The sequence below is a fragment of the Pocillopora verrucosa genome, chromosome 8, assembly GCF_036669915.1.
Source record: "Pocillopora verrucosa isolate sample1 chromosome 8, ASM3666991v2, whole genome shotgun sequence".
NCBI lineage: Eukaryota > Metazoa > Cnidaria > Anthozoa > Scleractinia > Pocilloporidae > Pocillopora > Pocillopora verrucosa.
The window spans coordinates 5,195,042-5,217,311 of record NC_089319.1 but is presented as its reverse complement, the minus strand read 5'-3'; the positions used below and the strand labels follow the sequence as shown (position 1 = coordinate 5,217,311).

The following is a 22,270-nucleotide window of genomic DNA, read 5'->3' as shown; positions in this document are numbered from 1 at the left end:
TATTCGAAAAAAGAAGAATGTGATATTTTTATTTTTGGCTAAATTAGGCATTTATTTAGGCTATATTTTTTCATAAGGAAGAGTCTTGTTAATGTTCTCAGTTTCTCGGTATCCATAATCATTGCTTGTATATTGAGTATGCGTCATTTTTTAATTAGGAGTATTTTGCAAAAACTACATTTGCTTGAAAACCATTAAAGAGTATTAATGGTTAATAGCTTACAGATCATGATCATAATACTTGTAGATGTATTTACATTATTATTCGTGAGAATTCGTCATTCTGAAGATAAGCGTCAGCAATGTAACGTAAGTGTTATTTTGATGGCTGCGCAAGGACTCATTCCCAGCGGTGTTTGTGATGTGAGCCCGTGGTTAGACGAGTTTCAGCTATTTTACACACTTACTGTAGAAATCACAGCGGTCAAAAGTCTGCGCTATTGCGGACGTTTAGACTGCTAATACGCAGTTAGAATTTCGGCTCAGCTTGGTGGTTTCAGGCAGCTAATAATTAATTTTTTTGGTAGAGTTCAGACAAGATGGTAAACCGACAGAAAACCCTTGATAAGATGTACTCTGTGTTCAAGAAGACGTAAGGTTTCTTTCCCCCAAATTCGCTACTGCAGTTTCCTTTCACAGATTCGAACATTTCAGGTATTTTTTTGCTTGGAACATGTGGATTTTTCTGTTTTCCCTTAAGATTTTGCGCAGGAAATGAGCGCACGGCTGGCTACGATTTATTCATTGCGCATGCCGAACGTTTGACCGCTGTGTTGCTGTATGATTCCATGGGCTCGATAAACAGCCGCTAGTCGGGAATGAGCCCTGGCTCCTCTTAAGACTGAACTATAGAGAGTGGCGAAGATCAACTCTGTTCTTAAACACACATGCTTTATTTTAGTTTTTGATATCCAGATAGCAGTGTAAATATTATTTTTCATTTATGCTTGGTGTTGAATAAAATTCTTGCAATTGAACAAATGCGAAGGGATCGCATCGCTATTTGGATCAGTTTGATACTCAACTTATATTACTAAGTATAATTCTCTAATGATATTAATAGGATAAAAGAAATTGAATTAGATTATCAGTAGCAAAGTGCCGTGCACTCTTTAGTATATTCTTGATTGTAATAATAAGTATTCTTTATATAAGATAAATTTATATAAAACTTACCTGTACTTACTTATCAAGCAGTTTGTAAAGAATAAAACTAATCAGCTGTTGGCTCTTTGTTGTATTTCCGCGACTCTGATTGGTTATTGTGGATTTGGTATTACAACGCACGGCATGTTAAAAATATTTTTCCCGGTCGGGGGAAGGGGGAAGGGTTGAAACTCTTCTTCATATGGTGCAACTGGGTATGGTTTTGAACAGGGTTTCTTTATGTACAGTAAGCTTTGAGCGGATTGTTGGATTGACGTTACCCACTTTTGAGTGAAAGAACTAGAAGGATGATATTCGCCCTGACGAAGGGCTGACGCTTCAAACGTCGGCTTTGTAACTCCTTACGGTGGCCAATTTACATTATCAAACTAAATTATCGTATCGAGCAGTAGTCAGCTGGATTGGATTCAGAGCATGGAGTGTGACATCCCAACCTCACTTTACATCAAAAGATCCGTAATCAGGAATTAACAATCTCAGAAAAAATATCCACAGCCCCATAGTCCTTCCGTATACTATACAAAGCGAGCAATTTACTTACTTACAGGGGAGGGGAAAGTTTCACCATCCTCGTCCCCATTCTCTACACTTCATAAACCCATTCGAAACTCGTGTGACAACAGTGCAGTTTTTCAAAGAGGATTGTGTTGGAACACAGCTCAGTTTTCTACAAGGTAAATTCCTCACTTTTGAAATGATTGGATTTTTTATCGATGATTTTTCTGTACCTCAAACTTAAGGCTCTTCGTTCAACATTAGGTCTGTAAACTTGCTTGTGACTCTCAGCACGTGTCCTCTTCCACGCCGCATCTAAAGCTTTTCATTTCTGTCATTACAAAATCTCGCTTTCTTATTACTTACTTGCCGTAAGAAAATTTCGGAAAAAAAAATTGAACGTTAAGGATATTGCCTTTAACAACTGCAAAGGAAGGAATGGTCACGGGTTACTTCATTTGTTGTCAGTGATAATAAGTTCATGTTGTCGATTAAATGTACTAGTCGTATGACTCCAGTGGCCTATTTCCTTATCAAAGCATACCCAGGACTCTGTTGTATGAAGCGACTAGGATTACCTTTACTCCCTTAGGATGCGATGCTACCCTGAATTGGTATTGAATGAATGCTCTGCCTCAGTGAAACCCCATTCCCCTTAACAAACCCTCCTTTGTAATAAGCCTTCCCTCTCTCCTTGTCAATAGTCCCCCCTCTGATTAGACCCCTCTACAAGAGGTTCTCAGAGGGGTGATACCTTTTACCGTTAATGGTTAAAATTTTGACCATTTTACCTTCAATGATTAACTTCCTTCTTTTGTGTTTAAAAGAAAAGTTTTTCGATGGCTGATTTTTTTGGTCATTTTACATCTAACAATTAACCCCATTGAGACCCTCCTTCGACTGCATTCCATTTGATGGCTCTAGAAGTTAAAAACCTACACGGGGTTATAAGAGCAAACATGATAACCCCTCAGAGCTTCATCATGTCTTCAGGAAAGTTGGCTGGTTCCAATTCATACACCTTGAGGGAAGGAGAAACTGTGAGAGTGAACTGAAAAAATAAATAAATGCCCCATGTAGATATTGTCCAAGGTATAATCTACAGACAGCTGTTTGCCATTGGTGTGTCAGTTCGAAAAAAAAGTAAATTTATGATCATAAACACATATCCCTTGATTTAAGTTAGAGGCTAATCTGGTACACTCCAGAGGAAAAATGTTTGCTATCCTCCCACTAATAGTACAGGTAACCCAAAAGAAAGGACAGGGTGGAATGGGAAACTTTCAATGGACTATCATCCCATCAGGGGAGGGGGAATAGCTTTCTTCTTAGTTGCTTTAGTTTTGAAAAATAAATAAGCTCTGGTAACTAGATATGAAAAAGCTGGGCTTGTGAGACTCTACCTTTTACATGTATCTAGCCACTATCTACAAACTCTTTGAGTTTCTTGTGCAATAACATGCTCTCTGGGTTTGAGTTTGCTATATTTGACCTGTCACAAAGATGAAAGATTGTTATACTTTTTCTGTTGTAGGGGTGGCAATCTCATGAGTGAACTGGCCATAAAAGCTGAAGGCAGGTGTCTAGAGGAAGATGAAGACAAACCAGGAGAGAGAGAGGAGAAGAAGCTTAAGAAAAAGAAGAGGAAATTGAAAGGGGAAGACCAAATATCCGAAATGAAAGCTGAAGGTGAAGTACCAAAGAAGGAATCAAAACATAATTTAAAGGAAGATAAAACTGAAGAAAGAGATGATGGAATAAAAAAGAAAAAGAAGAAGAAATCAAAAGAGGATGAGGAAATCTCCGAAACAAAAGGTGAAGGAGAAGGCTCAAGGACAGTGTCAAAATGCAATTTAGAGGAAGGCAAAGAGGAAGAAATAGAAAAGAGAAAATACAAGGAAAAGAAGAGGAAATCAAAAGAGAAGGAAAAAGTCTCAGATGAGGAGTCAAAAGACCATATAACTGAGAAAGAGAAAAGTAAAGAAATGAAAGAGAGAAAAAGCAAGGAAAAGAAAAAGAAAGCTAACGGGGAGGAGAAAGTCTCCAAAGCAAGAGCTGAAAGCGAGGTCTTAAATGCAATGTTGATAGGTAACTCAGAGGAAGATAAAGGTGAAGAAAGAGAAGAGAGAAGACACAAGGAAAAGAAGAAAAAATTAAAAGGAGAAGGGAATAGCTCAAAAATGAAAGCTGAAAGCAAAGTCTTAGATTCAGTGTCAAAACACATTAAAGAAGATGATGAAACTGATGAAAAGGAAGAAGGAAACCATGAGAGAAAGAAAAAGACATCAAAAGGAGAAGAAGAAATCTCAGAAACAAAAGTTGATTGCAAAATCTCAGTTGAAGAGTCAAAACACCTTTTAGACAGGGGTGATAAAGCTGAAGAAATGGAAGAAGGAAAAAACAAGAAAAAGAAGAAGTTGAAATCAAAAGAGAATGAGGGAATTGCTGAGACAAAATTTGTGAGTGAAGGCTCAAAAGCAGGGTCAAAAGGCAACATAGAGGAGGATAACACTGAAGAAAGAAAAAAACCTAAGCGAAAAAAGGAGAAATTAGTGGCAGTAGAAATGGATCTTGAAAAGGAAGAATCAAAACTTGATACCAATGATGTGGATATCGAGAGAAAGTTGAAACGCGATCGAAAGAAAAAGAAGAAAGAAAATGAAGCTAAAGAAACTTCAGACATGGAGGACATGGTTGAGGAATCTAGAAGCAATACGAAAAAAAGGACAATCAATGATGTTGAAGTTAAGGAGGGAAGACACAAGGCTAAGAAAAAGAAGGCAGAGAAGGAAGAAAGAGAACAAGACTCTCAAACTAAAGTGGAAGGAAAGACCAAACGAAATCATTCAGATGAGGAAACTGTTGGACAAGAATTAGATTTAGAGGAAAAGAAAAAAAAAAGAAAAAGGCCAAATGTGAAGAAAACGATGACCCTTCTGAAACTAACCAAGGAAATGGAAAAGAAATTGGAAAATCAGATGAAAAATCTTCATCACAGGTAAATCACATTAAGACAATGTTTCAGGTTAAAAACAAAAAGCAAGGGAAGTTCTTTGAGATGAAATATCATGTTTGAAAAACATTACCTTGTATGTTGTCTTCAAAGGATGACTGGGCCTTAATATGAGAGAAAGGCCTGGGGAGACCAAAAGTGTGGCATTTTGCTTGGAGCAAAGGAAATTGAGGGAGGGTGAGGTGGAAGGTTCAGAGAGATTCACAGTTGGTGAATAGCCACTGTAAATGAAATGGAGAATTAACTTCTCAGCAATAATCAATGTAACCCTGCAAGATAAGCCCTAAGATAAGATTGCATGGCAAGATTTTCTATCCATTACAGGTCAATTCTTACAACTGAAGCCGAAAGCTTCCTATACCATAAAACATCAAATTAGTTTTTTGTTTTTTTGTTCTTCGACAGCTTGGCCAGTGGGGTAGGACTGAGTTTGGAAGTGACGAACGGAGGGACAAATTTCTCCGCTTGATGGGTGCCTACAAGAATAAACCCTCAACTGAGCCATCTGGAACTACTCTAAGCTCAAAGTCTAGTCGCCATTGCATGACTAAAGCTACTGAAGATTCCCTTACCAAGGGACTGGAACAGCAGTACGAGTCGGCCATGAATTTCAGCAGGAATCGAAGGGGACTGGGGCTTGGTTATAACCCGGATGAGGACCCAAGTAACAAATTATTCTATATTGACAAAACTGCTTCTAAATCAGTCAAGTTAAATTAGTATGGCTCTGAAAAAGGTAATTTCAGAGATGGATTTCTATCAGCTAAGAATAAAATATAATTTTTGTAGTCAAGAGTAATATGCAAACTCTGTTTCAAATAAAACTATGTATTAACTAAATTGTCCACTTTACTCTATAAATTTGGTCACCAAATTTTTTTACTAGTCACTATGGTTACCAAAGGTCAAAGCATTACACTTTTTCACCTTCTGTACAGCTCACCACTCAATATGCTTTCTATATACCCAAGCAAATCGCCATTGTCATCAAGCATTAAAATTTTTAATCTCTAACAATCATATAACAGAAAGACACCAATGAGATCAAAATATTTCCTTTCATCTATAATACTCTTTGTGAAGGTAAATCGTTTTTTATGTAGTTGATATACATATCATTTAAGTAGCTCGACAGCACTCTTTCTCGTCATGACTGGATACAATGTTTTTGCTTGCCTTACTGATCTTGATCTCTGAGCACATTAACTTTGGGCAAATCTACACAGCTTCATGTAGATTGTCCAAGAAAGATTCAATTCAAGGCAAAATGACTGAATTTTTAATTTCCGCTTTTTTCTTTTTTCATCACTGTCAGTGAACAACCACACTGACTTAAACACCATTAATCATCTGTTCTGTGACCTCACATTTGAGAAAGTAAACTTTGTGACACCAGCCTCAAATAAACCATAAGTGCATCTCTCTGGTTACAGACAACCATTCTTTCTGTCATATTCTTATTTCCCAATACATCTTGTATGATCATCTTAAAAGGTCAGTGTGGACCATAATTGTCTGCGAAAAAAAAGACATCCTGCTTTAGGGTAATGTACCTGAGGTGTCCACACCCCTTCTCTAATGTTTCACACAATTTCTTCCTTTTCTTGAAGACGTTGTTTCCGTATCATCCTGTAGGCCATGATGGCGTGTTCTCTCTCCTTGTCAGCTTTTTCTTGCTCAAGAGCTGACATATGCTTACGTTTTTTGGTTTTGGGAATCCCAGAATTATCTGGAGTCCTATTTTGCACATTTGTGTCTTTTGTATTCTGTGGGATTAGTGAGTGCAATAACAGCGCCTTTGATCCCTAGGACAGAAAACAATCAAATAAGTGCAAAGTTCAGTGACTACCAAAGATCAAAGAAAATGCAATGGTCTCAATGTTCATGATAATTTTTTTGTCCCCTAGGACAGAAAACAATCAAATAAGTGCAAAGTTCAGTGACTACCAAAGATCAAAGAAAATGCAATGGTCTCAATGTTCATGATAATTTTTTTAAGGGCATGCAACTAAGAATCAACTGCAAAACAGAATAGTTCACAATTATTTGCCAAATGCGAAGTGAATATTGTTGAAAATTGTTTAGAGGATTTTCCAACAATAATCACTTCACCTTTGGCAAGTAATTGTTAAATATAAAGGGAATAAATTCCATATTACATGAGAATTCTGTTTTGTCAACTGAGTTTTGTAAATTGGCCCCAGTAAAGAGTTTCTAAAGTTGATGTTCCAAGTAAGCATTCTCTCTTGGCGAGAGCAAGATATGTACTAGTCCATACTAGTGTGAACTTCATGTAAAGTCCCATTATAGCAAATATCAAAAAGCTGATAATTTGTGAGTTAACCCCTTGTCAATGTGAAATTAGACAAAACTGGACAACAATGAGAATAACTATGAAGGCTCTAGACTTGACTCAATGAGACCAAACCAGAGGAGTCCAGATTAGATATGAGTACACTAGGTCAGAGAAGACCAAACAGTGTAGGGCTAAAAGAGCTTTGACATGGCTATAATAGACCAGATTAGCTGAGACTACACTAGCTACGAGTCCCCTAGACTAGGCTAGCCTAGACTAAACTAGAATAATCAAGCCTAAACTGGACAGGACTAGTACCCATACACACCTTGTTTGCTTCTGCAGCTTTTCTTGGCTTTGCTGTTATGGAAGGAGGCTGCATAACAACATCTCCAAACCGTACATTATCTGAAAACAAAGCAATGATAAATCAAACAAGCAGGCATTACCCTGAGTCCTCAGCACAGGTGTTAATTGCATGGTGTGGATTGTTACCAGTCTCTCAAACCCAATCTTTGTTTCTTCATTTCTCTTGGGGAAATACAGGCTCTGACTCTCTTCCAAAAGAGTGGCAGTTTATCAGGCCAAGCTTTTATAAAACAAAGCTTCATTTAACTCTTTAACTCCCAATATTTTATTATTAACTCTCCCCTCTAGCTGATACACACTTGCTTGTCAATTAGTTACAAGAATTTGGTGCTAGATCAAGATAACAACGTCTACCTGATAAGTTTGATTATTGTCATCACCTGTTTGCCGGATAATGTATGGATATTAATTAAAGGAAGAATTGAAAGATTGATGAAACTGGTTGCATAGGCATACAGGCCAGGGGGCTGCAGCCTTTGGGTGAGGTGAAATATTACCATCTGAATGACACCTTATATTTGTATGCTTCATAGGCATGATGAGAATAACTGTGAAGGTTTTTTTAGAAGTTGTCAGTCTGCCCTGTTAGACTCTTTTTGCAGTCTGATTTAAACTTAATGCAACTGGATTTAACAAGGCTTCCCATTTAAATCTCTATGTTCTTTAACAACTTAGTATTCCCCTTTAAGTACAGCTGGGCAAAAAGGTCCTTGTGGGTTTGTCAGCATGTAAAATATACCTTTTGTGAGGTCAAAGCTGGTATTTTCCTGTGACAACCTTTTCTTTTCTTTCATCTTTTCCTTTCTGTCTTTGAGATGCCTAAAATGCCAAAAGAAAACAGGAATCAAACCAAAAAAGAGTTCCAAATTTTTTAGATTGAAACTAAAAAAGTTTAAATGAGTCTTTTGACTACTGTTAAAATTTAAGGTAAGAAATTCAAGTGGAAATCATCATAAGGGTGACTGAAGGATAATGCAATGAGGTTTATCCCTAGGACTATTTAAAATTCAAGAAGTCAAATCATTGATTTGAAAAAAGCTTCATAGAGTTACTAGACAGTGTAACTACATGCTGAAAACCAAGATTATTACAGACAAGAAAAATATGGGAAATGTCATACAGTCATGTAAGTCATTTGGTACTGAATTGAAATATGACTTGCTTGGGGCTTTTAACAACAAGATAATTTGATTTGAGCCCAGCATCATTTATAAACCCGCAAGCAGCATGATCATGGTGCACCCATCTTTTTAACCAGTCGCAATTCTATCTTTTGGAATTTAAACCCTTATAAAACATAATGCACACTTGCATAAGAAAGGGAAAATGACCTACTTTTTTCTTGCATCTCTCATCTTCCTTGATGCTTTCAAAGCCTCTGCAACCTCTTGAGTGGCCTCTTGGTCAATCCTATTAAAGTACTCTTTCTTGCTTTCTCCAGGTATTCTTTGAAACTTTTTCATTTCTGATTGGGCTAAAAGATATTAAGGGCAATACACATGTAAAGTTAAGTAGTAAAGAAAACTGTACTTTTGAGCTCAGTCAATGACTGAAAAAAGATTAATTGGTGACTTAAACAATACAAGTAATCCTTTAAACCCTAAGGGCCAGTTATTCACATGAGATCTAACCCAAACCACACTTTTACCCACGAAGTGGTCCTAATGTATTCTCTACATCAAGGTTGTTTTCATTATGTAAATGTCCTTGTACTGCTAGATTTCAGCCTTCTTGACTCTGTTCACAAAAATGAATGTTAAGATAAAAGATTTAGCTAAATTCAAGAAAGTTTAGAAAGCTGTTTTGTTAAACAACAGCTAAATTTTGTCTAAATAACTGGCCCCCAAAGTGACAAGCACCTTATTTCTCCTTACAGTAATACTGCTGAATCATTCCTTAAATAAGGTCATGAAAGGAAAGGTAATGATCACCGACCTACAATGAGAAGAAGCTTTGATCGTTACATGAATTCTCCTTTTCAATACCAAAGGAAATGTATAGAGAAGAGTATAGGGAACATGGAAACTGATGTTAGGGTGCAAAGGGTTAAGATTAAAAATTTGTAAACATTGATCTATCCCAGGGCTGTTGATAAGTTTGAAAGTAGAAAGTAGGCAAACAATAACAAGTGCATGGCTGGATTAATATAGACCCCATGTAATTTGTCAAATAACATGCCAAGACTGGAAACTATACAGTTATTATATCTCTTGGTTTTCACAACATTTGTGGGAAACTTAAAGCAAATTCTAAACCTAAAATCAAGCTACATACCCTACATGCTAGATATGAGGCAAACTTGTCTTATACCATTCAATGGTATGATAACAAAGAGCTTCCTGAATTTGCCTTGCTCCCATCATATGGCTCAATGGCTCATTTTGTAGTAGTGCCCAACTAATATCTAGGAGGCTTGCATACTGTGGAAGAAATAATTTTTTCAGGCTTTTAAGGTATATGCCCTTTTCTGTTCATCTTCCCTGAATAAGGCCCTGAAATATGATACTTTCTACTATAATCTGATCCTTGAATGCCACCTGTACTAGGTAGTGACAGTATGTACCTCACATTTACCTGTTTTCTTTTGCTTTCTTACAGTTCTCTTCTTTACAGCCGTTTTCTTCATTACTAGCTGTCTTTTCATGAGATCCTTTGCAGCTCTTGGCATTCCTTGTTCACCAAGTTTTTCTTTCTTTGCCAGCGACTTAGCACTACGGAAATATTAATGTGCCATTCAAATCGAAATCAATTGTGTAGTTCTGTTTATATCCCAGCCAAAGCGATTATTAACAATAAAATACTCCTTATACTGAACTAATTTACCAATCCTATACGTAATAAGAATAGTCATAAGAAAATAAGTTTCATAGATCTTCAAAGAGTTCCAAATGATTTAAATATTACACGTAACTTTAAGTATTATATCAATATGGTGTAAGTGCGTTAGAGCCATGAGCACATTTGTATCACGCACTCCTCGAGATCGCTCACCTGGTTGCTTTGCTTTCCTTCTTCGGTCCTTTATAAAATGGGTCACACGATTTTATCTTCTTATATCTACTCATTCGACCCATTATGCAGAGAAAATGAAATAGATCGGTTTGCAAAATTTTACCACACAACCTGTTTAATTTCAGCGGCCATATTTGTCATCTGGATGAAAAGTACTGGGAATTAGTCAGCGGTTTGCTCATTTGAATTAATTATTTCATGTAAACCTACTTAACGGTGGGCAAAAAAATAACAACAACCGTGATGGCGAAGTAGAACCTATAAAGTAAGGTGAGCGCTCTGTTGTGGAAGAATCTCCTTTGGGATTTCAGTTGAGTGTTATAGGATATATTTCCCAGAATTTACCTTGTGGATGTTCAGAGCTGTTCGTTGCACGTGGCAGGGAAACAAGCTGTTAAATCTGTCAAATGTAAGTGCGAAACACTGGAAAGGATGTAGCACTGAGACTAGCTTATATTTAGCTACTATTGAAACATGAGGGTACTTTTGAGAAAAAGCCTCCACCCTGAAAATATTTCGGAAAAGATTGCAAATGCTGGAATTACAAGTTTTTTTTCTAAAGGTGATCGAATATATTTCTCAAAGAGAGCTGAATAATGCCTGCCTCACAGTGACAGACGAATTTAAACTTGCTGCTTTTTACGCTTTTTCCTTTCTCCAACATTATTTTACGGGTTGAGAGAAATTAAAATTAGGAATACGTCTATTATGCAGGTTTAAAGTTTCAGGGACAACAGAACGATCATTCATGACCATGAAAGCAGAAAAATGGGCGCTGATTTTGGGAGCTTTTATGGGTTTTGAGCAGTAATTAGATAATTCTTATATATATTCCCGGTTTTGAGCATGTTCTCAAATCACAGTTCGAACACTTTGTGCGCCAGTTTCATAGGATTGTCAGTGGTTACTGTAAACTTAATAGCAATACAACAACCATGCTCATGATAGTTTCCTATGGAAAATGTGTTTATTATTGGTTCTGTCACTCTCAAGTTTCTCTGAATGTTCTCTTTCTGTGCATTAATGTATAAAGGGGATAAGTTTCTAAAGAAGCTGTGGTGCAGTGTCGGTGGGGGAGTATAGGAGGGTGGCCAATTTATTTTATCAACTCAGTTGATAATACTTAATTACCCCATTAATATAACAGTTGGTTGATCTGCCCACACAAAAAGTGTGCAAGATTAATGTGAAGAAGTGAAGATTCTGCGAGTGAGCAATAAGTTATGTGTGACTACTATACTGAAAATGTGTGCTTGCTCTTTTAATTATATGTTTTGAACTATTTTAGTGGGTTGACTTAGAAATGACACAAGATTGTTTAAATGTTTGTATATTAACCAAGGTGCTTGTTACTTTTTGTATCTACTTTATCACATCTTCAATATATATTAATCTACTATTCAAAAGGAAGCCAAGTGTTACGTGCCAAGGCTTAAACTTTGTCTTGAAGTCAGTGTTGATGGGATGTTGAAATAAAACAAATTTAATTTATTTTGAATATGTCATCATCCACAAAATATCAAATGACCTAGATGCTTTTCTTTTGATTCGTAGCAGGGTGTCAGAATCATCATAGAAAATAAAAGAACAACAGGAGAAGGTGCAGTGTTTGATAATTAAATAATATGTTTCTTCCAACATCTTAAATTGTTAGTCTCAGTGTGCTTTCCCTTGAAATGTAAGAAATAAGTGAATGATAATTAATGGGAAGAATGGAAAGGTGGAGATAAACAAACCTCACATTTTTGTAAACCCTTGATCTCCCTTGAGTAACCGAGACAAATTTTCTCTTAAAAATATCAGGGAGGGCAGAGAGGCTAGGGGTCACAAATGACCTGGAAATTCTCATTGAATTTACATTTCATCAGTGGCTTAACCTATACACTTTCTCTGACCACCTGTGTAGCAATGAACATATGAACACTACAGTAATGCAGTAAAGATGTCATAACCAGTTTCATCTATTTGTTTTTCTTCATAATCAGTTTTGTGAATGCCTACAGCACACCAGTTCCAACATTTTCATCTAGAAAAAAAAAATGAAAACATACCCCTTCCTTTGCCAAATTTGATCTAGTTTTGCACATTTTATTCACTATCCTGCATTCTCCCAATTTCCAAGAAAGGTGGGATAGGATATTTCTTGAAGCATTTAAAATCCTATTAAAGCCATAACAGTCAAGAGTATTAATTAACTGGATGAACTCTGAGCTAGGGTCAATTCTCAATAAATCTGCATTTACTGTTCAGATCTAATTTTTCCATGCTTTTAAATGTCTCCTTGTTTTTGCATTGATTTGGCTCTCTTGGACTAAAAATGTGTTTGTTTAATTTAACAGACTCACAGCAGGCTCTTCCATATTTAGAAATTAAGGAAGAAGCAAAAGGTGAAGAGAAGAAACTGCCCATACTTCCTCCCCCTCCTTTGGAGTTATGCTGCATGAGTGGCTGTCAGAACTGCGTCATGATTCAACATGCTGAGGAATTAATAAAGATGTATGGTGACGACTCAGCAGCCAGAGCTGCTCTGGAAGAAATTCCAGATGAGGGTCTCAAAGCTTTCCTCAAAATGGAACTAATGCTAAAAAAATAGGCACAGACAAATGTTTGTTCTTTTCAGTGTATTTCTAATAAACAAAAGGATAAAAAACTGCCAATGATTGGTACATTCATATACAGATTACACTTCAAGTAACATTCATAAACTTCTAAAAACACAAATGATATGAATCCTTAATTTTTACAAGGAAACATTTTATTCACTTTTTTAGCATAAAAATAACAAATTTTTCTTTTAGTAAGAAGCTAGAAAACACATGCTATTGTACAGTTTCATATGAAGCCATCTCAGTGTCCCATCAAAATCAGTAAGTGCACAAATCAGCTGACTGAAATTTTAATTTGTACAAAAAGGCTGAAGCATGATAATTTTAGGTAAAGTTGAGCGTTTCTTTTGTTTAATTTTTTCAATTTAAAGTAATGTTTTTAAGGGCAATTAACAAAATTAACAAACAATTACATTGGCATTTGTCTCAGCCAATCAGCATTTGATAATGCCATCTATGTCATAATAGAAGAAAATGGCTAGGGTGATGTGATGAGAATGATTTCTCAATTTAAAAGTATAGAATTGATGTCACAGTGTGAATAATACAGTCACTTTTGCAATCATCTCTTAGCTCAAACTCTGATGTGTACTGATTTTTTGAAGGGAATTGACACTTACCTAACTAAAACCAAGGATATGATGAAGAAAATATGCCAACAGGTATAGAAAACCATAAAGTTTAAGTTGCCAGAGTAACCTAAACTCATCAAATCTATACTCTGCTTCTACTGCCCTTAGTGCCACTCTCAACCCAACAGGGTAGGGTATCAACTCCAATAGGTACCTAAAAATTCCAGTATTCTCGTTCAGCTTGTAGTATTTTACATATTGCATCAACAGCATAGTAGTTACCATAAAAAGGAGATCGTCAAAATTCTGGAACCCAAAGAGCTCCATATGAAGAGAAGACATTTTCAAAGTCTGTATGCGTCTGTCATAGTACGACCCAGCTAGGGGATAGTTCAAGATCATTGATTGCCTAAAATTTTTCTTCACTGATGACCACATGCAAGCTGCGTAGTTTTCAGGTCTGTTCAAACTGGGATCATTTAGAGCTACTTGTTGTGAGACACGTTCTAAACATTCTGCTGCCGTCTGGAATAGGTGATGATTCTCTGGGTAATGTTTGGCATAGATTTCAAGAGCTTGACGATAGTTATGAGCTGCCTCACGAAGCTCACTGCATTTTTCAAATACCATTCCAAGATTCAGCATCGAGTCACCTAGTTCAGAATGATCACTTTTCAATTTCTCCATCCGAATGTTCCTTGCTTGGAGGTGACAGTTCTTGGATTCCTGCAATTGTCCAAGATCCATGTACACCTGTCCTAGATTACTCAGTGCTTCTGCTGTCGCAGGATGTTCTCCATCTAACACCCTCTCTCTGATAGATAATGCAGATTTGAAGCAATCCATTGCTTTTTTGGGTTGACCAGCACCCCTGTACATCAGTCCTAGGTTGTTGTAGGATTCAGAAATCACAAGGTGGTTGGGCTGGTACAGTTTCTTCCTCATTTCAAACGCTTCCTCAAGATGTTGTTGCGCGTCTCTGGTTTCAGCTAGTTCACAATGCACAATTCCAAGATTGTTTAAGCAGTCGGCGACCTGGGGATGGGTTTCCTCAAAGCATTTTTTTGCTAGGGCAAGTGATCTTTGGTAATAATACTTTGCAATCTGGTGCTCACCCAAGACGCTGTAGATGGATGCAAGATTGTTAAGGGAGGAAGCAACAGCAGCATCCTCTTCACCACACAACTCCTCCCTCATTTTTAGCGACCTGATGAAGTAATCCTTTGCATCATCAAAGTGACTTAGTCTATAGAATACATTTCCCAGTTTGTTCAAAGAGTCCGCAACTTCCCGACTTGACTTTTGGCCCTGATTCAAGTTGTAGCCGAGATGATTCAATGCACGCTCATGGTGTTTTTTAGCCTCTTCAAACATTCCTTGTTTCAAGAAGACGACACCTGTATTGTTTAGAATCTTGGCAATGAAAGCTTTGTCGTCTTCGTTCTCTTCTTCTTTACTGCAGGCGATTTTGAGGGCACATTCAAAGTATTTCAATACTGCTGGTAGATAATCTTGTTTGCTGCAAATGTCACCCATACTAAAAATCCCTTCTTTGACTTCATTTAAGCATTCATGTCTTGTCATGTGCAGTACCCAGTTTGAAGGATCCAAGTGGCTACTGAATGCTCTTAAATGGGGGGCTATCATGTTTGAAAAGGGGTGAAACTGGTCCAATTCTACAAGGTCATGTTGGACAAATAGAGATATTGTCTTGATGTATGAGTGAACGATCTCAAAGACTTTATCTGTGGTGTTCTTCTCGATGAAATGACTTTTCATCACCTCGTGTACAACCCGGTGCACTCTTACAAGAGCAGGATTATCTGCATCTGGGATAAGCAGACAGCATTTGGAAATTTCTGCTGTTGTGAGGAACTCGTCGATATCCGGTTCCATTTCCATCATATATTTGACAATTACATTTAGTGCAATTGGTGCTTCCGAACACAAAGCTAGGAACTGGAACACACGCTCAAAAACGGTGTTCTTGATAAGTTTTTGCAATGTCAATGAGACAGCTGAAGTCATTGACTGTGGATAATTCATTTCTGTCTCTTCGTAGACCTTTTCTGTTGCCTTTCTCTTTCCCTTGTCCAGTTTCTTGACATAGCTTTCCCATGTGAAACGTTCAGAGCCAATATGCGTTCCTACTCCATCGTGTAAGAATCGAACATACAGTGCTGCTGAAGCAATGGCCAAAGGCTGGTGATCTAAGGCATCTAATACTGCATGTTCTTCTTCATCATCAACGGGTGAAAGCCGGGAGATACTCCTGAGAAGATTCACTGCGTCGTTTACTTGCATTCCCTCACTGAGGGAAATCGTTTTGTATGAAGGGTCACCAAATGGGAGATAGATGCTCTCTTGCGTGGTAACAAGTAGCTGTCCACAACCTCCTTGCTCTCCTTTCTCTGACAACAAGCAGCGTAAGCTCTCACTCTCATCAGCGTTATCCAATATGAGCAACCAGGTGGAATACTTTCTTACCTTGGAAAATGCAAAGCTTTTCAGATGTGTAATTTTTTCTTTCTTCGTCAATTTGGAATCGCCTCCTACGATATTATTTAGAGAGTATTCCGTGATTCCAAGCTCACGGCAAAATCTCTTATACGATTCAAGTAAAGTCTCTTCGCTATCAGCATCCAGTGTCATGACAAATGAGTTGCAATCAGGGTTCTCATCAGCAAATTTTCCTCCAACTTGACGAGCAATCTGACTCTTGCCACATCCTGGATTTCCGGTGACAAACACGGTTACAACAGAATCATCGTCACTTCCGTTTTGGAGGTCACAAAGCATCTGCATGATTTCTTTGACTTCACTACTCCTTTCAATGACTTCGTGTGATGGCTTGGGTGGAAGAACTACAAAGTTTTTGGGCTTACCTTGAATTTCTTTCTCTAAGACGGCAATTTGCTCTTGGAGTGTTTGAAGCTCCCCTGTGGGAAAGTTCCGTTGATTTACCACTGTCTGCAGTTCTGTTGTGTCAAGATTTAGAGCTATAAACGCGTTTGTGACCTTCTGAACATTGGCCTGAAAGTCTGATTCCAAAACTCTTGGTTGGGAAAGATGCGCAAAAAACCCATTGCGGAATTCTCGCAAATCATTAACGTTACTATATACAGTAGGACTTGCACGTGACAGAAGTCCGCCAAGGGTATCGGAATAGAGAATCGCAAAGAAAAGGCAGGTACAATCCCAGGAACCGCTGTCTCCATATCTAATGCTGTTCAGAAGCCTATAGTTTCTCTTTCGGCTTTTTCGTGATTCCATGTGGAAAAAATCCATGCCATTACTGCCAGAGTCAAGCCATTGTCCACGTCTACTTCCATACAATCTATTCCATTCTTGTTTGAAAACTGATTGTAGGCCATCCCGTATGATTTTTGTAGTGATGTAACAAATACGGAAATAATTAAGCTCTTCCAAAGAGTACTCTTTCCTCGACATTTCTCATGTTTATCTTGCCGCTGTTTGGTCTAAAAAAAACAACAACGTGTTCTTAGAATATCATACCAATTTAAAGAATGTCAGGTTGAATTTTCATTTCAATGCATACGTTAGTAGCATTTGAAAGTCATAAATGACAATGACACGACTCTTATGCTAATGTGTATGAAAATACTTAATAAACTATCCTTACAATGTATTTCAGGTCTATCCATGCATTTCTTACGTATTTACCAACAATTTAATGGCTAGTCTTAATGGAAATAAAAAGGAAAAAGAGAGCAAAATAATATGCAGATAATCCATCACAAGGTCCTTGGCCGCCAAAAGAAACAGATCACTATCCTGAACAATAATTAACAATTATTCACCAAAGTGGAGGTGAATAATTGTTTTAGTATATACCACACAGATACCAAAAAAAAGTTTATTTCCCTTAACAAAGCAAAAAATGGTCGGACATAAAACTCCTGACATGCGATTTGTCTCATGAGCTGCTCCGAGGTGAACAGTACTTCCAAATTACAGAATAAAAACATACCAAAGGTAAAACATTTTTTAATATAAAGTTAACATACTAATAAAATGATAAACAAATAAATTGATCCTACCACCATCCTTATTGAAGTGACAGTAAAATAAAAATGTTCAAATCTTCAAAAGTATTCACATCATTTGCTCAACGAATTTTTTGGGAAAGATCTTAAGATTCCAGCTGTGAGAAGAACTGTATTAAAAAACCATCCCTTGTATATTCCCTGTGTTAAGATGAATTTTTAGGAGAATGACACCTTGTCTGAAAAAATCGTCGGAAAAGGCATGAAATCTGGCACATGCTATGTCGCGTGCATAGGATTCCAATCTTAACACTCAGTATTGACTCCTAAGTTTATGTTTGTGAGTTCTGTGATATGGTTCATGAGTGTATGCGATTCTAGCTGTATCAAATGGTGCACAACACTTTCTTGTATTTGAGCGGATGTTCATGTGAGCGAAACTTTTCACGTTGTTTCTACTGTTTTGGGAAACATGTTGGAAAGAATCAGTAGAGATTTGGAAGCAGTACACAAATAGATTTCTGATTTGATGGATAAAGCTTGCTTTGTATGCACGGATACTAACTTCTGCAATGCCTAAGATATTCCAAGAACTGGCTTCTTTCAAATGTAATAAGCACTGGTATCAAAGGAGGTTCTGTTATTTGAGTACATAAGTCAAAATTCAAAAGGCCTAAAAGATAAAAATTCACTAAGAATTGTCACTGCTGAAAATAAGTAAAAGTCCAAGTATCGAAAATAGATAATATGAAAGTAACAGTAAATAACAATTATAACATTTTAAGACGTGTCTACATCATTTGCACAATGAATTTTTTGGGCAAGATCTTAAGATTCCAGCTGTGGGAAGAACTGTATTCAAAAACCGTCCTTTGTACATTTCCTCTTTCAAGATGAATTGTTATGAGAATGATGCCTTGTCTGAGGAAATTGTCGGAAACGGCATTAAATCTGGCACATCCTAGGTTCCGTGCATAGGATTTTAATCTCAACACTCGGTATTTACACCTGATATTACATTTGTAGGTTCCGTGAAAAAGCTCATCAGCGTATGCGACTCTAACCGATGGTGCATAACACTTTCTTGTATTTGCATGACGGGCGGAAGCTCATTCAAGCGAAACTTTTCGTGTTGTTTCCACTGTTTTGAAGAACAAGTTGGAAAGAATCAGTAGAGATTTGGAAGCAGTACACAAAGAGATTTCTGATTCGATGGATAAAGCTTGCTTTGCATGCACAGATACTAACTTCCGTAATGCCCAAGATATTTTCAAGAACTGGCTTCTTTCAAATATTGAAATCCGCTGGTTATGAGCAAGGAAATGTTATGATTTCGGGAAATAAGCAAACTAGTTAGTAAATATGCTTAGTTAAGGCAGGATAACCGTTGTACCGCAGTTGGTAACAAATATTTTATACAGTGCGGATTGCAAGTAAATGTACCGAATGCAGTTGAGGCCATGGATCTCTATCGGATAACCATACGTGGTCGGGCATGATTGACTGAGTTGGTCAGGGTCAAAATTAATTAAACACTCACCTAGGCTAAGATGATCTGCAAAGTCAATTCTTGTTACATTTTTACAGAGGAGTTTACTTACCTGTGGAAATCAAGCTAAACGAAGAATTCCAGCTGCAGACGTTCGCGTTATTATTGTGGCGAGACGAGCCTGGATCGGACTCGTTAAAAATCTTTCTCGTTCCAGTCCTAATAAATTTTTTAGTTACTTTGTAACTAGCAAATTTATGGATGCTAATTGGTCCAAAATGCCTTCCATGAATCTGTTCAAGTCTTGAGCGGTTTAAGTACTGTAGGAGATACATAAGGCTACAAGAATGGCAAGTAGGAATTCTGTTACTCCGGAGAGACTATTCATTAGCAGTTGCAAACACACGGAGGCCTCGAGAAAATTGAAGTCAAGGGCTGGATTGTAAGCGACGACACCTGGCCACTGCTGAGGCTCGTGCATCTCCCTGGAAAACACGTGAAGAACTTTTCCTCAAATTTGCTGCAAATTACAAAGCTGGCATGGTAAGCAGAATACCTTTGAAATTGAATTAATGTCAGATCCAACCATTGAATCTGCACAATTGGGCAATCTTGAAGGAAAGTAATGAGGTTGGGGGAATGGTTGAGGAGGGGGACAGATGTATTTCAGGGATGTTATCATCAAAACTCTTATGACAAATTCCACTTGGGTTGTTTAAGTAAGAATGTCGGAAAGAATCAGCGGAGATTTGGAAGCAGCACACGAATAGATTTCTGATTTGATAGATAAACAAATTCCATTTGGGTTGTCAAAATAGGTGTTGCTGTTGCTTGCAACAGGTCGCCTCAGGATTTCTGTCACAAGGATGACCCAACCAAATGTAAACTGCAGCTTCAGAGTTTAGAACATGTACTTTCAGAATTACCTAGGAAAAATATTCATTTCATCACCAATTTTATTTTTAAGAAAGATGAACAATGTTTTTAAGTATCTCAACTTAAATTGCTGGTTTACTGAATGCATAGATTTCTTAATGCTCAAACTCATCAAAGATCAAGTATCCCTATTAAAGTTTTCAGCATCTAATTTAGGGGAACTCTGTTGTGTTGTCATGGCATTGCAGTAGGGTTAACAAATTGTGTCGTTTTTATGCTTGCCAAATCAGAGAAATTTTACTGCATACATTTTCCCACCATTTGCAAGTTTCATGGAAATACAAGGTGCTTCTTGAATAACTAAAAATTGACTCAGTATGAGATATATTTTGATAGGCTCTTTACTGTTATTTTTAAGTGTTTTTCTATCAGTTATCTCAAAATTCATTTTATTGTGTTATAAGGAAAAGCTTACCTATTTTGTAATGTAGCACCAGTCACTATGTTTTGATTGTTAGTGAAGTGGACAATTTTTATTTCAGAGGAGAATGTGCATCATTAGATAAAAAGAGCGCTGCTTTCTAGCGAAGTGGTGATGGCAACTTAGAAGCTATAGAAGATGAGTGCTCTGTTGTGGAGGAACCTCCTTTGTTATTTCAATTGAGTGTCATAGGATATATTTCCTGAAATTTACCTCTTTGATGTTCAGTGCTGTTTGTCACACGTGGCAAGGAAACAAGCTGTTATATCTGTCAAATGTAAGTGCAAAACAGTGGACAGAACGTAGCACTGAGACTAGCTTATAATTAGCTTCTATTGAAACAAGAGGGCACTTTTGAGAAAAAGCTTACATGTTGTAGAAATTTTGGAAAAGATTGCAAATGCTGGAATAGTCGATTTCACAGTTGTGTGCTTTGTTGCCAAGCCTTTGAAAAGGTATGAGGCTAAGGGTGATCTTTTTATGATACAAACCTTGCTGCATTTCAAATGTAAATTACTTTGTTATCATGCAAACTAGATACTGGTCTCTATCACAACATGGTCAGCTTCAGCCTCACTCCAAATCAAAGGCTTGGCAACTAAGTACACATTGTAACATGGTCCATTACAAGGTTTTTTTTCTGAAGGTTTCTTGAAGGGAGCTGAATAATGCCTGCCTGATACTGACAGACGAATTTAAAGTTGCTGCTTCTTCCATTTTTCCTTTCTCTAACTTTATTTTTATTTTAAGGGTGGAGAGAAATTAAAACCAGGAATATGTCTATTGTGCAGGTTGTCAGTTTCAGGTACAATAAAACAATAATTTATTACCATGAAAATATAAGATTAGGTGCTGGTTTTGAAAGCTTTTGTGGGTTTTGGGTGGTAATGAGATAACTACTATTAATATATACTCCCAGTTTTGAGCAAGTTCCCATAACATCGTTTGTTCACTTTGTACACCAGTTTCAAAGGATTGTCAGTGGTTACTGTAAACTTCGTGGCGACACAACAACCATGCACATGTGTCACACTTTTCATGTTAGTTTCCTTGGAAAATGTGTTTATTATTTTCATGGTTCTGTCATGCCTAAGTTTCTGTGTGCATGAATGTATCAGTTGGTTGATCTGTTCATGCAAAAAAATTATATAAGGTGTGGAAGATTGGTGTCAAGTGAAGATCCTGCAAGTGAGCAATAAGTTAGATGTGACTGCTGTACTGAAAATGTGATGGAAATGTGTTGCCCCCCTCCTTCCCCCTTTGGGAGTGAAATGGTTGACAAATTTCATCTGGCTTTGCATTTTTTCTCCCCCATCCCACATCCTCCCAATTTCCAAGCAAGGTTGGATGGGATATTTTGTGAGGCATTTAAAATTTAACAGACAAGATTATGAATGGACTGGATGAACTCTTAGCTAAGGTCAATTCTCAACAAATCTGCAGTTACTGTTTAGATCAAATTTTTTCCATGCTTATAAATTTCTCCTCTTCTTGTTTTTGCATTGATTTGGCTCTCTTAGACTAAAAATATGTTTGTTAACTTAACAGACTCACAACAAGCTGTTCCACATTTAGAAATTAAGGAAAGGGACAAGGAAAAGGCGAAGAGAAGAAACTGCCCATACTTCATTGCCCTCCTTTTGAGTTATGCTGCATGAGTGGCTGTCAGAACTGTGTCATGTTTTTCAACGTGCTGAGGAATTAATAACGATGTATGATGATGACTCAGCAGCCAGAGCTGCTCTGGAATAAATTCCAGATGAGGGTCTCAAAGCTTTCCTAAAAATGGAACCAAAGCTAAAAAAACAAATCCAGACAAATATTTTTTCTTCTTGGTTTATTTCTAATAAACAAAAGTATAAAAAAAACTGAGGTCATTTTTAGAGC

At 37.2% G+C, this 22,270-nt stretch overlaps 4 protein-coding genes and 1 long non-coding RNA gene across 7 annotated transcripts; 3 read left to right on the top strand and 2 right to left on the bottom strand.

Annotated features, from left to right (window-relative positions):
* The first annotated feature begins 1,689 nt into the window (after positions 1-1,689).
* LOC131797742 (cylicin-2) lies at positions 1,690-5,515 on the top strand. Its single transcript, XM_059115421.2, is given in 4 exon segments — positions 1,690-1,841; positions 3,197-4,554; positions 4,557-4,660; positions 5,081-5,515. Coding segments are annotated over 3 exon segments (1,764 nt in total). The 5' UTR covers positions 1,690-1,841; positions 3,197-3,209; the 3' UTR covers positions 5,396-5,515.
* Positions 5,516-5,606: 91 nt separating this feature from the next.
* Positions 5,607-10,488, bottom strand: LOC131797755 (coiled-coil domain-containing protein 137). The gene is made up of 6 exons (XM_059115422.2): positions 10,332-10,488; positions 9,915-10,051; positions 8,676-8,814; positions 8,080-8,159; positions 7,300-7,379; positions 5,607-6,480 (listed from the first exon to the last, which is right to left on the bottom strand). The coding sequence occupies exons 1-6, from the start codon at positions 10,412-10,414 to the stop codon at positions 6,259-6,261; spliced, it is 741 nt and encodes a 246-aa protein (XP_058971405.2). The 5' UTR covers positions 10,415-10,488; the 3' UTR covers positions 5,607-6,258.
* A 91-nt stretch (positions 10,489-10,579) lies between these two features.
* LOC131797780 (oxidoreductase-like domain-containing protein 1) lies at positions 10,580-12,964 on the top strand. 2 transcript variants are annotated; one of them, XM_059115442.2, is made up of 3 exons: positions 10,580-10,761; positions 11,910-11,952; positions 12,692-12,964. In XM_059115442.2, the coding sequence occupies exons 1-3, from the start codon at positions 10,705-10,707 to the stop codon at positions 12,943-12,945; spliced, it is 354 nt and encodes a 117-aa protein (XP_058971425.2). In that variant the 5' UTR covers positions 10,580-10,704; the 3' UTR covers positions 12,946-12,964. The 2 variants fall into 2 exon arrangements, with proteins under 2 accessions (XP_058971425.2, XP_058971419.2); XM_059115436.2 differs by having other exon boundaries at positions 11,907-11,952.
* Positions 12,965-13,510: 546 nt separating this feature from the next.
* Positions 13,511-19,249, bottom strand: LOC131797656 (uncharacterized). 2 transcript variants are annotated; one of them, XM_059115313.2, is made up of 2 exons: positions 19,139-19,249; positions 13,511-17,009 (listed from the first exon to the last, which is right to left on the bottom strand). In XM_059115313.2, exon 2 carries the CDS (start codon positions 16,978-16,980, stop codon positions 13,579-13,581), a length of 3,402 nt encoding a protein of 1,133 aa, XP_058971296.2. In that variant the 5' UTR covers positions 16,981-17,009; positions 19,139-19,249; the 3' UTR covers positions 13,511-13,578. The 2 variants fall into 2 exon arrangements, with proteins under 2 accessions (XP_058971296.2, XP_066027181.1); XM_066171084.1 differs by lacking the exon at positions 19,139-19,249 and adding an exon at positions 19,078-19,136.
* Positions 19,250-19,285: 36 nt separating this feature from the next.
* On the top strand, positions 19,286-22,241 carry LOC131796605 (uncharacterized). Its single transcript, XR_009341147.2, has 3 exons — positions 19,286-19,569; positions 20,445-20,660; positions 21,932-22,241. It is a non-coding gene; the product is annotated as an uncharacterized lncRNA (long non-coding RNA).
* The last annotated feature ends 29 nt before the right edge of the window (positions 22,242-22,270 follow it).